This window comes from Struthio camelus, chromosome 1 (genome assembly GCF_040807025.1).
Source record: "Struthio camelus isolate bStrCam1 chromosome 1, bStrCam1.hap1, whole genome shotgun sequence".
In the NCBI taxonomy this organism is placed as follows: Eukaryota; Metazoa; Chordata; class Aves; order Struthioniformes; family Struthionidae; genus Struthio; species Struthio camelus.
In genome coordinates, this window is record NC_090942.1 from 59,862,916 (window position 1) to 59,878,299 (window position 15,384).

The 15,384-nt window shown below is 44.2% G+C and overlaps 1 protein-coding gene across 5 annotated transcripts in view; it reads right to left on the bottom strand.

Moving 5' to 3' along the window:
• Positions 1–949: 949 nt before the first annotated feature.
• Positions 950–15,384, bottom strand: part of TOM1 (target of myb1 membrane trafficking protein) — a 30,501-nt gene continuing 16,066 nt past the window's right edge. Inside the window, exons 12-17 of one of the 5 annotated variants that reach the window (XM_068943583.1) lie at positions 13,853–13,928; positions 13,346–13,411; positions 11,537–11,596; positions 10,902–10,938; positions 10,627–10,800; positions 950–1,294 (exon numbers count right to left, since the gene is read on the bottom strand). In XM_068943583.1, coding sequence (XP_068799684.1) covers positions 10,652–10,800; positions 10,902–10,938; positions 11,537–11,596; positions 13,346–13,411; positions 13,853–13,928 — 388 coding nt within the window. In that variant the 3' untranslated portion in view covers positions 950–1,294; positions 10,627–10,651. Of the gene's footprint in view, positions 1,295–9,023; positions 9,271–9,364; positions 10,801–10,901; positions 10,939–11,536; positions 11,597–13,345; positions 13,412–13,852; positions 13,929–15,384 lie in introns of those variants that run through there. The other 4 variants (XM_068943573.1, XM_068943592.1, XM_068943566.1 and 1 more) reach the window with 4 other exon arrangements.

Genomic DNA, 15,384 nt, shown 5'->3' on the forward strand with positions numbered 1-15,384 from the left:
TAATTTTGTGTTTTTAAATATAATTTTATTTTAATAACCAGACAAAATTTAAGAGATCTTCAGGTTCTCACTGAAAAGCTCAGAAATTGGTGCTTTCTACTCCCAAGACTTTCAGAATTTTAGCTTTGTTAGGCAGATTTGCAGGCAGGCTGCTAAACGAGTAGGTAGACCAGATGGCAAGAGGTCAAAATAGGCTTAACAACTAGCAGACACACTTTTTCAAGTCTATATTGTGTCTGACCACATGCCTATGCTGAGTCAGGAGACCATCCATCATTGCAGGCTAAGTTTTCTAGGCCTGTAGCGTTTTCTCCTCAGGCACTGACCAGGTTCGGCAGAGGTAGCAGGAGTGGCAGTTCCCTGCCCCAGCAAGCTGCAATGAAGTCTCTGTCAGAACACTGCAAGGCTTACAAGATAGGTATGTTCTTAGATACCCTTTAGTTTGCTCCCCTGTTGAGACTACCAAAAATGCCATCGACACAACCCAGGAAAACCGTGAAGAATTTGTTAAAGATGGTTGCAGCATATGATCCTAGACTAAATTCTTCACAGAAAATAACAAAACAAAAAAAAAAAACCAAAAAAACCCAAAAAAACAGTAGCTCCTGTGGAAGTAGAACTGATATTTTAAAATAAGACCCTTTTGTAAAAAGGGTATTTTTATCCTTACCTTTTTTTTATCCTTTTCAATCATGACTTTACTGGTCTCAGTCTTTACATCAATACATTCGGTTAACTCTTGTTGACTTAATGTCACAATGCACTTCATATTACTCATAGCCATAAGGAAGGCTGATTTGTTGATTAGTTATTCATGTTAAGTAATATCTTGTGAATTCAGTTTAGAAAGCAGAGATTGCAAGCATATTTTAAAAATTATACACACACACACACACATATATATATATTTATATATATATATATATATCTCACAACAATTTTTGTCTTTGCTTTCCAGTATAGAGTGGCGTGGGGGCAGGTGGGCCACCTCTTGTGCGTTTCTTATTAATATAATGAAAAATTACAAAGCAAAATAGAAATAATTCCAGGTTTACATGAGTTCTGTTTTCACAACTTGCAAAAAAATAAAGCAAAACTTTGGATCATTGCTCAGTATTGTTTGTAGGAATTAACAAAATCAGCTTTTCACATTGAAGTGAACATAGTACAGGATTATTTTGTTGAGTCACTTTGTGATATTTAAAAATATTTAACTAATATGAAGCAATAGTATGTTCACTCTTCAAAGGCATTTTTTCTTTAGTTGCCCAGCTAGAAGTAATTCAATTTAAAGCTGAAATGGAATAAAGGAAAGCTATGTTAACATGAGGCAAATAAAGTGATGCTAAAAATAGTGATGCAAAATATTTATTAATATCAAGAGTTCCTATTTTCTTTTTTCTTTCAGGAAGGGATAGTGCAAGTTGAAAGATTTGTAAATAGAGGATGGGCAACGAAATGCTTCAGTATTTGCTCTTGTTTTTAACAGAAAAATGCATTTCCAACTTAAAGAAATTAGTTGAGATTCTCATCTCAACTAATGAGAAAACATTCTCGTCAGAAAACCTATATTGAACCTATTTCCTCTAAAAATAACTTAAGAGAAGCTGATTGAACTGAAGACAGGTAAGCAGAATGCTGATGCAGTACAACTAGACAGAAAATTAAAGGCCTGCTTATTTCTTTGCACTGCTCTTTGTTTGACAAATTGCTTGCACTTGTCAAAGCATTTGTGTAAGGTAGACATTGCAATACATTCAGAAGTACATGCCTTTGACATGAAACATATATTAAATAAGCATTCTCTATAAAATAATAAAAGATCAACCTTCACAAAAGCACAGATATTTTAAAGCTGTCATCAGCGCTTTAGTGAAATGAATAGTTCTTCATTTTTAAGTTTTTACAAGGATGATTGATTACATATGTAAGAGAGAAGCTGTTCTGGCTATTGCATCAAACCTCTATTTTTCTCTCTGACAGAACTTAAATGATTGTCAAAATAAAAGAAAGATGCCAAATTGTACTGGGGAAAAATCTTGTAGATAAATGACATGCATTAGGTTTACCGTTGCTTATATAAATTGTCCTTTATTTTTATACTACTGCTGAGATAGCTTAGTGAAAAGGATTTTGCAGTTAACATGTCTTTCAGGGATATAGCAGTTTTAAATATCCGATGATGTGAAATTCTATCAAAAATGGGGCAAGCATGAACTGAAGGTTCAAAAGAAGACAAATGATGTTATACAGAAAATCAAAGATTTCTTTGACACAGTGGTTATTTCAATGTAGCCATGTTTTTCATCATCTTCCACAGATATTATTTTGCTGTTAAAAGGGTTTGGTATGGTTAAATGTAAGAATGTTCAATAGCAACAGTTAGTTAATCACTCAAATCATTAATTAAGCTCTAGAATGACAGACACATAAACTTTTAATTCACCAAAAGTGGAAATATATGTACGTATATACATATGCTTATGTATATATATGCACAAGCACAATCTGGATGCTTGCATTCATGTTTATTTCTATACAGTATAATTCTAATTCCACTCTATTTTCTACTTTTTCTTAACTCCTCAAATACGAAATCTTTTACTCAATGATTTGAATGGTTAAGCTATATGAGGACTTTGCTTGATGATTAGCTATTTCTCTGAGTGCTTACAGTCTCGACAACTGTAAGAAAAGTACTATTAAATATATGGCATAATTTAAAAGCTAGAAAGCTATAAATAGTACAAGAGAGACAGATTTATGAAGGGAGTCTGGTGACAGGTGCACACAGGTGCTTGTTAAAAGAAACCAGTCATGCAGTTCCTTAATTTAGCAAACTGATAGCATCAGTATGTGTACTAGGGACAGGCGTGAGTTCTCTGCATATTAATACACATCTAACCTGTGTTTATATGAATACTTGTATATGTGGATGAGGCTTTAAATATCCATTAATTTATTTTCATCGTAATAAATTGTATTTTCGAATCACTGGGCTGTGATTTGCATCCCATTTGATGTCAATATTTAGGAAAACAGATTGAGAACTCATAATTTAAAACAGTATATACTTCCTGGCATAGTAAACCAGACATAAACATATACTGTTATGTATTTTTCCATAGTTGTTTTTGGTACTTAGTGTTACAAATAGTGTTATACAAATCTATATAGATAGAGATGTTAAAACATAGCATGCACTTCCTGAGTGAGTAAAATCTTCTCTAGTGAAGAAAATAATACGAGAGGAAAAAGGTGTCCATTAGAAGATGATCTTCACAATTAACTGTGAAGATTAATTTGTATAAAGGAATAAGATTCAGAATTGAGGTCTAGTCTGAGGACTTATACCAAAAACTAGAGATGTGACATTTTGTTTACATTTTTTCCCCAAAATTGGATAGCTTAAGTATTGTGTTTTCCCAAATCAGGGCACTGCATTTTTTGACACTCCTGTTAATTTTAAATGACAAACTTCCCATGTCCCATGAGATATGTCTCTCCCTAGTTTCAGCAAAAGAAAGAGCAAGTACAGTAACACAGCTGTAGGCACAAAAATATCCTGTTCTTAATGGAGTGGGAGGGAAGAGGGTGCTGAGCTTGCTTCCCTTCCCTTTCTTCCCTTCCCAGTTCCCTGCATGTAGCAGGATCTCATTTTGGGGGCCATGGGGTGCCTCTCTTAGGGGAATCTTCTGGTCCCTTTCCATCTCCTGCTGCCCTGCCACAGTATGGGCACTATTAACATCTCCAGAGCCGTTCCACAGCTTTTGTCTGACTCTATAAGCTGGCAAATAAGGCCTAGAAGTCGCAGCAAAACTTCAGTGCTGTAAATGAGTAGCATATGACTAGCAAGTCATCTAACTCTTTTTACTCCTTGTCTATAATGACTGTACCCTAAATGATTGTCACGCTTGACAGCGACTCTACCTCAGGCTCACCATTGGTGTGTGTGCACAGTTAACATCACTGTACATCTGTTTATCCACCTTTAAAAGAGCATAACTGAAAAACAATTGACACAATTCTGAGTGACTGATACATCCCTCACAGATTTTTATGGATTGATATCTAATGAATTATCTCTTTAAAGAATATATATAATTTCAGAACTTGTGATAAAGTTTGGCCAGCTTTACACTTCCTGCAAGCAGCTTGCCTTCTGACTATGACTCCAAGCTTTATATGCAACTCTGAAAGCTTGTAAGTTGGATTTGTTTTCCCACTCAGAACATTTCTAGAAAAAGCAAGTCTCTGTTAATATAAATTGGTTCTATATATGTATATATGTTTACACACACACACATACATATGTATACGTGTGTTTGTATGTTAGAGACATTCAGTCCCTATAATGCTGCATCCTATAACTAGCGGAGGAAAAATTATACAGGATTATTCAGGGGCTTCCAGATATGATATGACAGATATTCAGAATATGCTTTTATGTTCAACATTTTAAGATGATTAAGCAGAATTTGCTTTAGATTCTAATACTTTAAATTAACCATGAAATTTACAAAGTGCCCTAATTTTCAGTTTTGTAGACATTCAAAACAAAAATCAGCGCAATTTCAAAATATTAGTAACTGATATGTTGGTGTTACTCTTCTGTAAGCTAATTCTGTTGAGCTAATACCATATAAAATATTAGGCTAATTGTCAGATTATTTAATATCATCACAGCTATTTATATCACAGACTTGATCATCTGTAGCATCAGCTGATAGCACTGGGTACAAAGAAACTTCCGTTGGTCAAAAGGGCCAACAAAGCTCAGGTAGATCTTTGATTTTTGATAAAGATATTACAAACATGAGTCATTTGCATTGAATTTCTCTAAGCATATCACAGAATCACAGAATGGTTGAAGTTGGAGGGGACCTCTAGAGATCATCATCTGACCCAACCCCCTGCTCAAGCTAGGTTACGCAGAGCAGGTTGCCCAGGACCATGTCCAGACAGCTTCTGAACATCTTCAAGGATGAAGACTCCACAGCCTCTCTGGGCAAACTTTCCAGTGCTTAGTCACTCTCACAGTAAAAAAGTTTTTTTTTTTTTCCTCATAATCAGATGGAACTCCCTGTGTTTCAGTTTATATCCATTGCTTCTTGTCCTGTCGCTGGACACCATTGACAAGTCTGGCTCCATCTTCTTTATACCCTTCTTTCAGATATTTACACACATTGATAAGATCCCTCCAACCCTTGTCTTCTCTAGGCAAAACAGTCCCAGCTCTCTTAGTCTTTCCTCATATGTCAGATGATCCAATCTCTCAATCATCTTTGTGACCCTTTGCTGAATACAGTAGCTCCTTCCAGTAGGTCCATGTCTCTCTTGTACTGGCGAGCCCAGAACTGGGTACAACACTCCAGGTGTGCCCTCACCAGGGCTGAGTAGAGGGGGAGAATTACCTCCCTGGATCTGCTGGCAATGCTCTTCCTAATGCAGCCCAGGATGCCATTGGCCGCCTTTGCTGCAAGGGCATATTGCTGGCTCATGGTCAACTTGTTGCCCACCAGGACTACCAGGTTCTTCTCTGCAGAGCTGCTTTCCAGCAAGTCAGTCCCCAGCCTGTATTGGTGCAAGGGGATATTGCTGCTGAGGTGCAGGACTCTGCACTTCCCTTTACTGAACTTCAGAAGGTTCCTCTCTGCTCATTTCTCCAGCCTGTTGTGGTCCCTCTGAATGGCAGCACAGCTGTCTGGTGTATCAGCCACTCCTCCTAGTTTTGTATCATCAGCAAATTTGCTGAGGGTACACTCTGTCCCTTCATCCAGGTCACTAATGAATAAGGTGAACAGGATTGGACCTAGTATTGACCCCTGGGGGACACCACTAGCTACAGGCCTCCAGATTGGTTAAGCATGATTTCCCCTCAGTGAATCCATGCTGGCTACTCCTGATCACCTTCTTGTCCTTCATGTGCCTAGAAATGGTATCCAGAATTAGCTGCTTCATCACCTTTCCAGGGATCAACGTGAGGCTGACTGGCCTGTAGTTCCCTGGGTCCTCCTTGTTGCCCTTTTTGAAGACTGAAGTGACATTTGGTTTCTTCCAGTCCTCAGACGCCTCTCATGATCACCTTGACCTTTCAAAGATGATGGAGAGTGGCTTTGCAATGACATCAGCTAGTTGCTTCAGTACTTGTGGGTGAATCCCATCAGGGCCCCATGACTTGTTTATGTCTAGTTTGATCTAACCTGATCCTGCCCCATCAAGGAAAAGTCTTCCTGTCTCCAGACTTTTTTCTCTTGTCTCTGGGCTTGGGATTCTTGAAGGCTAGTCTTACCAGTAAAGACTGGGACAAAGAATGTATTTAGTACCTCACCTTTTCCATGTCCTTTGTCCCCACGGTCCCTGCCCCATTCAGCAGCAGGCCGAATTTCCCCTAGTCTTTCTTTTCTTACTGAGGCATTTATAGAAGCCTTCCTTGTTGTCCTTAATGTCCTTCGCCAGATTAAATGCCATATGGGCTTTGCCTTCCCAGCCCCTTCCCTGCATGCTCAGACAACATCCCTGTATTCCTCCCAGTTTAGCTGTCCCTGCTTCCACCTTCTTTATACTTCCTTCTTCTGTTTTTGAGTTTTGCCAGGAGCTCCTTGTTCCTCCAAGCAGGCCTCCTACCACCTTTGTGGGACTTCTTGCTCATTAGGATGGACCATTTTTGAGCTTGGAGGAAGAGACTCTTGAGTATCAACCAGCTTCCTTGGACTCCTCTTCTCTTTTGGACTGTATCCCATTAGATTCTTCCAAGTTGGTCGCTGAAGAGGCCAAAGTCTGCTCTCCTGAAGTCCAGGACTGTTAGCCTGCTTTTTGCCCTGTTCCCTCCTCTCAGGATCCTAAATTCCAGCATCTCATGGCCACTGCAGCCAAGGCTGCCCATTACCTTCACATCCCAACCAGCCCTTCCTTGTTTGTAACTATGAGGTCCAACAGAGCACCTCTCCTTGTTGGCTCCTCTATAAGGAGTTGGAGGTTGTATCAGGAAGTTGTCATTGATGCTCTCCAGGAACCTTCTGGCTTGCTTGTGCCCTGCTGTGTTGTCCCTCCAGCAGGTATCGGCGTGCTTAAGTCTGCCTTGTTGACCAGGGCCTGCTAACAAACACGGGGCTACTTCTAGCTGTCCATTGAGGGCCTCATCTACTTCTTCCTGATCAGGTGGCCTCTAGCAAATATCCACAATGCTGTCGCCCATATTGGTCTGCCCCTTAATCCTTACCCATAAGCTCTTAGTCGGAATATCATCCACCCCTAGGCAGAGCTCCATACATTCCTGCTGCTCTCTAACATAAAGGAAGACTCTTCCTCCTCACTGTCCTGGCCTATCCTTCCTAAAGAGCCTGTATCCACCCTCTGCAGCATGCCAGTCATGTGAGCTATCCCACCATGTCTCTGTGATCCCAATGAGATCATAAACCTGCAACTGCATACATATCTCTAATTCCTCCTGTTTATTCCCCCTGTTGCATGCGTTAGTGTACAGGCACTTCAGTCAAGCATGCTGATTTCCCAGAAAGGGTGTGAGAGATTTCCCCATAATGCTATCTTGTAGCCACTTCCTTGCTTACATGCAAATACTTGCCATGCCCCCACTTAAGCCCTGTTTTGTTGATTACGTGTTCACTTTTGTTCGCATCTCCCTGGGGCCTTTGCTTGCCAACCCAATGTAACGCTCCCTCACATGGCTACTGCTATCAGTGGATACCATCCACTGTGGCTGAGTTAGGCATTGGGGTTGTTGTAAGGGTGACAGCAGACACCAGAATCGGAGCAAGCGGGGCAAATGCAGCTAGCATCTTCCCTTAGGTTTTACTTCCAGCACCCCCTTGGCCAAGGATGCTTTGGAGGAAAAAAAAAAAAGATATTTCAGCAAGCTGTGAATGTGGAAAATGGACTTACAATAGAGGTTTGCAGCACAGCCACTTGCAAGCTTTTACCTGTGTTTGCTGTCTGAAGCCTGTGATAACTGGTGATAGTTAAAACGCAGCTCTTAGGCTACGCTCTTCAGTGAGAAAGTGCTTTGCATACTTAAGCCCTTCTTACACCTAAGGAGCATACAGCTTAGTGATATTGTAAAGTCCAACTGCAGAACTGGCTGTGAAAGCAGAAATGTCTTGAGACTCAGAGACAAAATTATAACCTTTTTTGCTTCATGGAATCTGCAGCACTGTTTGACGTGGAGCCACTCATGGATCAGGAAAAAGCTTGGGGCACCATGCGAGAGAGAGCATGACTGGCAGCTCTCTTCTTGGCTGTGTCCAACACAGCAGTTTTCACACTTTGAATGTTCAGCCTCCCATATCCTCCTTTTCTGGAGTATTTTGTCCTTATTCTGCTGGGACTGAGAGACAAATAGGTAGAGGGGAAGGGAAGGACTAAGGCCTAATGAAATGCTCATTAGGCTGGGACTTTTCTTCCCGCACCACCTCCAGATTATAGTCCATGCACCCCAGCTAGAGCACAGCTGCTCAAAGAAAGAGAGTTGTAAGAAATATCCAAGAGGTGAGCTGGTTCAGAAGGGAAGTGGCCGGGGGGGGTGGAGGGGTGGCAAAACTCCCTTTGTTCCTCACAGAGCCCTACAGAGAGTGCTGTGGTCACTGAAATTGGGAATGATGATTCATTTTTTAAGGGACAACCTATCCAGAACATGTTGTCCATTTTGGAAAGCTGGAAAGGGCACAAAGCCTCTGCCTATGCCCCAACTTCTTACAGAGGAGAGGAAGAAACCTGAGCACTCTGCTTTTTCCAGCCCCGGTACCAACAGCTGCAGACCAACTTTGCTCACAGCTCTTACCCTGAAGCCTCTGCTTGAGCTTGGTGCAGCTGAGCATGCTGTGCACATGCGTGTAGAGGGAGTTCCTGAGATCTGGACATCTGTAGCTAATTTAACTCCTTCTACAAGCTTGGGGCTCAGATGATCCTTTCAATTTGTTCAACCTCCTTTTAAGAATTCTCCCCCCACTCGGTTGGACATCAGGGCATGGCATGTGGACACCTCATGGGTACCAGAGAGCCATTTTGTAGCAACTGTATTTCTTGCAGGTCTTCAAATGATTTATGGACTGTGAGAAGGGTATTTGGATCTGGTAACAAGGCAGAGAGTGAAAGGAGAGAAGGTAGCTCTCTCCGTCTTGCTATTTCAAGATTGGCTTGAGACATGCCCCCAGGAAACTATGCTAAAAAGCAGCAGCTAGTGCCTGCCTTGGCTCACAGCATGGTCAACCTCCATGGTTTGCTTCCTCTCAGCAGTACAGTGCTCTTGCCTTCCTGTGGAGAGGAAATATGGCTGCATGGTTGCACCCCTCAGCTTCCCCATAGGGTCCTCCCCTCCCCGCACCGGAACAGACAGCACATGCACATCTGCAAAGCAGGTTCAGGAGTCTGCTCCTTTAATATGCAATAAAAAAGCAACTCTCCCACATTCAGCAAGAAATACCATGAGCAGGAGCCCCAGGACTGGCACCCTCCTCCCTTGCTGCCATTTGAAATTAAGTAGCATGTGCAGTTTGCTTAGAAGGGTTTTTCTCTCCATGTGCAAAGGAGCTCCTGGCTGCAGCAGGGCTGATTGTTGCTGGCATGAGATGACTGATGTCTTAAATCAACCTCCGTACTCACCAGCTGAGCAAACTAATCCAGAAACAGAATGTGCTCACTGGTATAATAGTGCCTGCTATAAGGGCCTTTTCCTTCAGGGGTTGTGGCTGCCCTGGCATTCACAGCTACCCCGAGGGAGTCTCCAGCATTGGCTTGATGAGAGGCTCAGAGAGACTCCCCGACACCACAGCAGGATGTGATGGGAGGTGTCAGTGGAAGTGAGAGACGGAAGTGAATCATATGGGGAAAAGAGGGGAGGAAAGTAAAATAACACAAGAATTAAATTAACTGCAAAGAATTTGCTGAAGGTACACCCTACCCCATACAGACAGCCCCTTCAGTCCAGCTCAAGCTCAGCTCAAGGCCTGTGTGCAGTCATGGGATTTGGTAACTGGCTGTCATGCAATGGAAACATATGGGTTGCAGGTAGAATTCTGGATAAACTGATGGGAAGGCGGAGGAAAGGAAAAAGAAGAGAAGGGGTGATGAGTGGGAAGGTGTTGCATACCACAAGTACTTCTACAAGAGAGACTAGAGCAACAGGGCCCCACTACCATTAGTGTTCTTCCTTTGCCAGCTTTAATGCTGTGGATCCTCAGGCTTTCCAATCCAAGAGTGATAGGCAGTGGGCTGGAGACCCATTCTAGGGAGGGGGCTAGGAAAGAGGCAGGCAGGAAAGATTTCAGCAGCCTCTCCTGTTTCTTGGGCAAGACTTGTGGTCACCTCACTGGAGAAGGAGATGGGGACCTTCTTCTGCTTTGCCCACGTTATACAAAAAAAAAAAAAAAAAAAAAAAAAAAAAAAAGCTCACTGAACTTCCATGTTCTCTAGCAGCTTTGAAAACCACCTTCGCAAGTCTATTGTGTGATATCCCTAAACACAACAATGATTATCTGGAATCTGAAAGCAGCTTAAAAATAAAAACAACTCAAATGGAAAACAGGAAGAGAGTGGAGGAAGGGGACAGAGTCCTTCCCCTGCTGGCCCCTGGTCAGAGGCGAGCAAAACGGCACACACACAGCCTCTTACTCCACAGCACGCCAGTCTGTAGCATTCACAAGGCAAACATAGCATCATCTTCCTTTGCCTGCTTCTGATGATGGCTGGCAGCAGGAGGCAAGACAGATGTCCCTGCTGAGGAGCTGGACAAAGTGGGTAGCTGGTCTGCAACTTTTGCTCGCTCTTCCAGGAACTTGTCAAACTCTGGGGCAAGGACAGAGAGCATTAGCAAGGAGGGAGGTTTGTGGAAGCGCCAAGGTGCTGCCAGGAACAGCTGAAGAAAGGGGTTGGCTGGTGATGCTTACCTTCACTGGTGACACCTTTCGCATCCTCTGACTCTCCCTGGGGAAGGAGAAGAAAGGCATGGTAAGAGGCAAGGTAGACAAAGACACCTCCACAGATGTGGTTCTCTGCTTGCATGGACAGAGACAGGATGGTGCTCCCCTCCTTCAGCAGTACAGGCATGTTAGAGTTGCCCTGAGCCCTGGTTCATTAGCTATGCCTCTTAAAAGGCTAATTATACTGATAGGGTACCTCAAACGCTGATGTCCTTTGCTTCTCCTCCTATGCTCTCTCAAAGCAGCCTGTGCCATATGTTCAGCCATGCTAGGGCTGTTGAACACTGCCTAAAATTCAACACCTCAGCAAGAGTCAGGCAACTCTCACAGGACTGCTAGCTCCAGGAAAGCACAGGTGATGAAGGTTTTCAGCAAGGTCAGATGCCACAGAGAGGGAAATGGAGACACAGTCTGGGAGGCTGGGAGAGGCTGGTGGCAAAGAGGCTGTGTTTTAAGAATGAGAGAATGTGAGTAGCATTTGAGTCCTCATGGTTCTTGCCTGATAACTATTAGAGCCTCTACAACCAGTTGAAACTTGCAGACAGATGCTCTGCACCAGACGCAGTCATGCAGGAGCCACCTTGGTCCTTTTGCTCACTTACCACATCAGTGGAGAGCCACTTCTCTATGTCTTCCATGAAATTGGCTTGGGGGACTGGCACCTGGGACAGAATGATGAGAGAGGGATGAGTCCAAGGAAAGAGAGGATGTTCTTGAAACCCACTCCTGCAAAAGGAAAGCCCAAACCAAAAGCTAACCATCTTGCCCCACCATTCGGTCAGCTCTGGCGCTTCCAAATCTAACCAGTGCCCCTGCAACTCTCTCCCTGCTACCAATGCCACTGTTCACCTGCTTACTCTGTCCCATCCACACCCGGACATGCATGATTTCCAGGATACGTGCCATTGAAAGCATCTGAGGTTTTAGGACAGGCTTTGGAGTGTTAGCACTGGACCAGGCTTCACATTTTCGAAAGGAACCACTAGATGGCAGTTGGCTGCTCATTGTTAGGCAGCCAGAGAACAAGAGGCGTACTTTTCGCCACACTGCCTGTTTTCTACAGAGCAGTGATAGGCCCAGTGACGGTCTGATGTCAAAGTCTGTGCTGCTGCAAAAAATTGATGTCCTAGGTTTGATACCACATTGAGGGGGAAAAGACACCTGCCTTATTTCCTGGTAAGATCATGGAGCACAGCAGTACCTGACATCACACCAAACTCTAGAAATACACACTTCAGAGAGAAAGCTCTCAACAATTAAGGTAAATTTGACTACTAGTAGGGAAGAGGCTAGTTCAGAAGAGTTTATGTCACTGGCCAATTTATGCAGTGAAGAGACACTTCCTTATGTAGAGATATAACCTTGAAAGCAACCAAGACCAATTCAAACCCCAGATCCTTTTTTCCAGTCACGATCTTCTGACGAAGCTAAGCAAGGGACAGTCCTTGCTTGAGGCTCCACAAGCAGCACCAAGAAAGGGCATTTGTAAGAAATTATTTCTCAGCCTCTGAAAAATGTATAGCACCCTTGCTGTGAGGAAAACAGCAAGACCAAGCACAAGAGCAACCCTTTCTTACCAAGGAAAGGCAGTTTTCCCCAAACCATGGAGCAAGTTAGTTACCACGACTGGCAGACATTACCACAGCAAGATAGTTACCACAGCTGGCAGAAGGATGGGTGGGGAGGGAAAAGGATGTGTAAGATTAAGGAATTTTCAGTGGAGTGGCTTTATCTACCCAGAGAGGGACTCTTTGGGGTAGAAGTGTATCCAAGCCAACTAGACAGCACATGGGGAAACTTTCTAGAGCAGACATCAGCCTGAGCAGTGCCCAGTTTAGGAAGACAGGCTAACAAGCATTAGACCTGGGAGTGTGTGAAAGACTCAGTGTGCCTGAAGGGATACAAACACAGGATTCCACTGCGAAAGACCAAATTCAACAGCCTGAAGGCTCAAACACTTTAATAAGTGTCCAGCAGCTATAGGAGGACACTCTGAACAGGGTAAAAGGGGAAACTGTGTTCTCTTCCAAATGAGGCAGCTCATTCTGAGCAGGAGAGGCTCCTCAGCAGGGAACATGAAGGACAGCAGCATTCCCCATGATACTGCTGAATGCCTCTGCCCCAGATGCCCAACATGAAACGGGCCATCCATTAGCTCAAAGAATGGCACAAGCTCTTTTGGCCTCAGAGCTCCTAGGGTTGTTCCCTACAGACAGGTTTACTTGAGGAAAGACTGATGCTCTGCCTGTTTCCTTCCCTGGTCACCACTTCTGGCCCAGACAAGGGGTGCTCCGTTTCAGTTTACAGTCTCTCCTGATGTCTGCTGTGATTCCTCATGTGCTGTACTAGAGCCACCTCCAGTCCAGGAGCCCTAGCTTCCTTCCTCCCTGCTGGCGCTGCCATGATCTCACCATTCCTTGTCGCATCATCCAGTTAGTCAGTGGGGCTCCATCACTGGAGTCACCAGGCTCCCCCTGCTTGAGAGAAAGTCTGCACTGAAAGCTGCTGTCACAGAGCGTGGGGTATGGGGGAGGAGAGGAGACAGCAGATGGGGGAGGGCAGAATGCACTATTACTGATGGCCCAGCTCTCTGAGAGGAGATGCCTGGATTTGAAAACCTGCTAAATGGAATAAAACATATATTTTTCTGCTGATATAAGGAGGCCATCCTCTTACTGAATAAGTCAACTCCAGACTTCTCATACCTCTGGCAAGGTGGGGAGTTTGTTTGCCCTACCTCTAGCGTTTAAAGAATGGGGTATATAGTCCAAGTACTAAAAGCAGGTTAGTTATTGGGAGAGTTATCATAATCACGTTAAATGCTTGATCTTTGTTCTAACAGAATGCACATTTATTGTGTTGGGAAACAAGGAGGACACTCACTCCTGGTGTGCACTAAAGGCTCTGCAGCCACTTACCACCCCTGTGTTCTGCTGCCGGGCATCTAGGGCGCCAGCGAGTCCTTTGGAGGCTTGGGGATCTTCGTACTTCATCCTGAAAGCATGAAGTTATTTAATGCACAGGCTGATAAGCAGCCTGAGAATGAAAAGCAAGAACTGCTAGACATACATGCAGGGTTGCTGACTGAACAACCATTCGTCTCTTGTGATTCTGCTTCTAGAAAGGTGCGCAGAACCTCTGCTAAAGATGTAGGCCACAACAGAACAGACTAATCTATCTACCGCAAAATCTCTGAGATACCACAGGACAGCCCTGGCACATGACAGGAGGATGATAAAGTATCGTATGAAGACAACCACTGAACAGACTAAGTTACAGACTTAAAGAGCTAGATGCATCAGTGACACAGATCTTATCTGGGGCTGACTACAGAAGAGAGATGCATAACAGACTGATCAGAAGTTTACAGCTACTACAGAAAGGACTCTAGCAACAAGCCCCCATATACCTAGCTACCTTCACAGGCACAGCTCAAAAAACACATTTTTAATCCACACCACTCAAAAACTGATGGTAGCAGAGATTCATCACTGGCCTGTACATAGAAGGTAAGACTGGATGAAAAAAATAGCCCCATGTTGCCTTAAGATCTCCAGACGCACCATTACAGTGACCTCTTTCCACACACAGATATGTCCCACCCATAAGCTCCCTCATCCCATTTCTGTACCCCCTCTAGGATGCTGCCACATACGCCAAGGCCACACGTCACCATCTGATCCATGCAGACTGGGGAGAACAGTCCATCCATGCTGGAAGAATGAAGCCTCTCCCAGACACTCTCCGCAAGCCTCCCCTGCAGCTGTTCCCAGGGCCCTCGCAGCTCTGGGGGACCATCAGATGGAGCCGTTCTTGTTGGGAGTCAGGGGCTTGGGCCACCGGCGCTCAAACTTCTCAAAGAAGTGCTCATCAGTGAAGGGGCCGCTGTGGACAATGGCATCAAGGATGAAGTACAACGCTGCTATCATGCCACTGATGAGGAAGAATGGCAGGAAAGGCTTGAGGTGTCTCAAGCACTGCTTAGCTGAGATACTCATGAAGCATGGGGGCTCAGGAACAAACCCCAGCTGTCCTGCCTGTATCTCCTGCTAGCACGTCCTGTCAGGGAACAGCAGGGGAATGGGACTATTTAGAAGGAGGGAGACACTGAGAGCAGGGGCTGGTGTGTGAAATGGGAAGCCTGAGCCAGTGAGAGTAGAGGCTACCTGGCAGGAGAGCAAGTGCAGGCGGATGGTGGGCAGCGAGGAATAAATAGAAGATGTCTCGTTACTGCAACGATCACAAGTCTCTGTCTGTTAAGGAGTGGGCCATGTTGGAGGGGATATGATTCCAGCCCTGCCCAGATCTCCCTTACCCTCTAGTCGTGAGCGCATACCAGCAGCTCAGATGTCAGCCCCAAATCAGGCACTGTTGGCACCAGTGTTTTTTGTCACAGACTGCTCCTGTCCCCAGAGCACCCAGCACACCCAGCACTCTGTACTGGGAGAAC